Raw genomic sequence first — 3,612 nt, 5'->3', positions numbered from 1 at the left:
TTTATTTTGTACAGGGTCTTCTATGCAGCTTGGACTCAAGTGATCCTCCTGTCTCAGCCTCCCCAGTGCTGATTTTACAGGTGTGAACCGCCACACCCAGTTTTGGGCCAGCAGATTGAACTCAGGCCCTTGCACTTGCCAGGAGGCGCTGCCCAAGCACATCTACATTGTATTTTCTTTTTCTTTTTCTTTTTTTTTTTATGAGCAGAATATATTTATTGAGAGAAAGAAAGCTCCTATTCCAAAAGAGGGACAGGAGCGGGGGCCCGAGCGGGTAGTTTCCCCCCACCCCGGGGGAAGTTGTCTCTTGAAGGGACTTTTATAGAGGAAAACCATGCGGTGAGGCGGGTCTAAGGTGGTAGAGAAGACATGGGAACTCGCTTAGTTGGGCATGAGGTGGGACCAAACTATGGTCAACCAATGAGATTACAAGCACCATTGCTCAGGTAAAATTGATTAAATCCAGTATCAAATGGGAAAGCGAGTCACATAGCAAGCGGGCACGAATATGGAACAGGGTCTCTTCCTGTTGGGGGTTAGGCTAGTGACTCATTTGGGCTCTTTCAAGTTGATTGATAACTTAAGATTACCAACATTTTACAAAACAATATAAGAGACAAAACAGAAGCAATTGTAAGCAATTTTAACAGTGCTATGTGAAGCAAAACTGTATGAGGCAAAGCATGAACAATTATGAGCAATGGGCAAAGACATATTAACATTTGAAACATAAATTTGTTACCTAAGCAAGTCCCAATTCAGAGTTTATGAAAGAAAAGTAAACTCATACCTCCGTCCAATGATCTCGGTGGGAAACTCCAAAATGATATAGGGAAAAAAACTGGTCTCGGGTGGGTGACCTCTAAACAATACAAGGAACCTCCAAATGACATAGAGAAAAACCATCTCCCGACCTGACCTGCACGAGTTCATGTTCTCTAAAACCGAAGAATGAATTTTAGGAACAAATGGAGGTTATAAGCAGAATATATTTATTAGAGAAAGAAAGTTCCTGTCCCTAGAGAGGGACAGGAGGGGGGCCCGAGCGGGTAGTTTCCCCCCTCTACATTGTATTTTCTAATTGTCACTTTTTGCTGCAGGTGAAGACCTGGTTCCAAAATCAGAGAATGAAATACAAGAGATGGCAGAAAAGCAACTGGCAGAACAGCGCTGACGCACCTCAGGTGACTGGAAGAAGTGCACACTGTCTGTCTTGCTGGGGGATTTTAGTTAATGTTGTCTCCACAGCATGGAACATTGCCCAGCCCTGTTTCCCTTCACCCTCTGAGCTAACCCATTCTATTTTTTCATAGTTAGCTTGGTTTCAAAATTTTTAAACTGGACATGGTGGCTTGTGCCTGTAATCTCAGCAGTTGAGTTCTAGGCTAGGCTGAACTTGAGGGGAGACCCTTTCTCAAGAAAACCAAAATAAATAAAATGTTCATTTCCATTGACACTTGCGTGTTGTACACATGGACTGCACTCTCCATGGGGAATTGGTATGGATACGAGTCTTTTTTCTAATTTGGTACCAGGAATCAAACTCAGGGTCTTGTGCTTTCCAGGCAGGCTCTGTACCACTGAGCTCTATCCCCAGCTCTGAATTTTTTTTCCATTTCCTGCCTGCATCTGTCCACTGTTTACCTTCATTTTTTTAAAAAGTGTATTTAGTAGAGTCTAAAGGGTCTCACTACACAGATCCAACTTGTAGTGATCTTCCTGTTTTCAGCCTCCCAAGCACTGGGATGCTCAGTCTCTGCTGAACCTCAGGGGCCAGGCTGGCACTGCACCCCTGGGATTGAACCCAGTCCCTGTGTCTGCCTAAGCAGGTGTTTTGGTCTGCTAAGCTATCTAGCTGGCCTTACCTTAATTTTTTTTTTTACTTTTTTTTTTTTGGCAGAACCGGGGATTGAATAATATACATCATTTCCTGCATGGTTTATCTCCTCAGTCATTACCCAAAGGACTCTGAGAAGTTACAGGAGTACACAGACGCAGGCACAGGGCCCAGCTTCTTCTCCAACATTGTGGAAAGGGATCGTACATCACAGGGCAGAGCCCTGTGCTCCCCTAAGCCACTTGGACCTACCTTCATTAAAAAAAAAAATGTTTTTTTAATTTTTTAGTGCAGGGTCTATGGGGTACAGGGTGTACACAGTCTCACTATGTAGATCGGACTCGTAATTCTCCTGTGATTACAGGCATAAGCCACCATGCCTAGTCAACTCAGGCCCTTGTGCTTGCCGGGAAAGCGCTTATTCTTTTTTTTGCGGGGGGTACTGGGGCTTGAACTCCGGCCCTTGAACTTGTCAGGCAAGCGCTTATTCTACTGAGCCAGCTCCCCAGCCCTTTGCCTAGTCTCAATCACTACTACAGTGTGCACCTGGGGCTGGGCCAGCACGGCACACCAGGGATCAGACCTCGGCCACTGCGCTTTGCCTAAGCAGGCATTTTAGTCCGCTGGGCTATTTGGCCGGCCCTCCTACCTTCATTTTTGAAAAAAAAGATTTTTAAAAAAAAATTTTTAGGGAAGGGCCTACAGGATGTTCAGGATCACTGCTAGATGGGACTCCTAATGATCCACTTGTTTATAGCCTCCCAAAAGCTGGGATTACAGGCTCATGCCATCTCATGCAGTCTCAATTGCTGTCTCAGTGTGCCCCGGGGCTGGCGCCAACAAGGCAGGTGCGGGAATTGAATCCCTGGCCCTGCGCCTGCTTGCAGGTGCTTTAATCCACTGAGTTATTTGATTGTCCCTGAAAAGATCTTTCTCCCTTATTTGTCCTTTATTTGTTCTCCTGCTTATGCATGTATAATGAAATACTACTTTGCCCTAAAGACAAATGAGTCATTTTTTTGAAAATGAATGCACCTTTGATTCTCTGGACGACCCGTTCCTCCCAGGTTTCCTCATTCCAGCTCTGTAGAACTGCTCTTCTGCAATGCAGGTCACAGTCACATCCCCAAAGTCGCAGCCTCCACTGCATGCTTTGAGCAGTCCCAGGCCTCTTTGGCACAGCTCACAGCAGCCCCAGTCCCCTGGGACCACTCAGCAGCTGCTAACCCACTCTTTTCTTTTTTTTTGGTGGTACCGGGGATTGAACTCAGATCCTTGTGTTTGCCAGTCAAGCGCTTATCCTACTGAGCCATCTCCCCGGCCCCTAACCCACTCTTTTCTCTCAGAAGGGCCCGGCCCCTGTAGAGTACCCAGGTACCTGCTCCAATTATGCCCAAGGCAACCTGGTGAATACATCCGGGAACCTTCCCATGTGGAGCAACCATACCTGGAACAACTCAGCATGGAATACTCAGTCATGGGCCAACCACTCCTGGAACACACAGACGTGGAACTCGCAGACATGTAACATGCAGACGTGGAACGCGCAGACCTGGAATGCGCAGACCTGGTACCCCCAAGGCTGGAACAGCCCATATCCCAGTTGCGGGGAGGAACCACTGCAGCCCTGCCTGCCCTTCCCGCAGAGTTTGCCTGCCAATGACTTGGAGGCCTCACTGGAAGTCGCTGGGGACAGCCAGAAGTACTTAAACAGCCCCCAGGCCCTGGATCTGTTCCTGAATTATGCCATGAGCCTGCAGCCTGAAGACCTGTGA

At 47.2% G+C, this 3,612-nt stretch overlaps 1 protein-coding gene and 1 pseudogene across 1 annotated transcript in view; one reads left to right on the top strand and one right to left on the bottom strand.

Annotated features, from left to right (window-relative positions):
- The window catches only part of Nanog (Nanog homeobox), an 8,192-nt gene extending 4,580 nt beyond the window's left edge, over positions 1-3,612 (top strand). The window contains exons 3-4 of the mRNA XM_004647131.1: positions 1,101-1,184; positions 3,184-3,612. Of these exons, the coding sequence (XP_004647188.1) occupies positions 1,101-1,184; positions 3,184-3,612 (513 nt within the window). The remainder of the gene's footprint in view (positions 1-1,100; positions 1,185-3,183) is intronic.
- On the bottom strand, positions 1,922-2,098 carry LOC111814313 (annotated as a pseudogene).

This window comes from Octodon degus, unplaced genomic scaffold, assembly GCF_000260255.1.
Source record: "Octodon degus isolate 3935 unplaced genomic scaffold, OctDeg1.0 scaffold00288, whole genome shotgun sequence".
NCBI lineage: Eukaryota > Metazoa > Chordata > Mammalia > Rodentia > Octodontidae > Octodon > Octodon degus.
The sequence above is the reverse complement of the archived record's forward strand: the minus strand, read 5'-3'. Positions and strand labels throughout refer to the sequence as shown.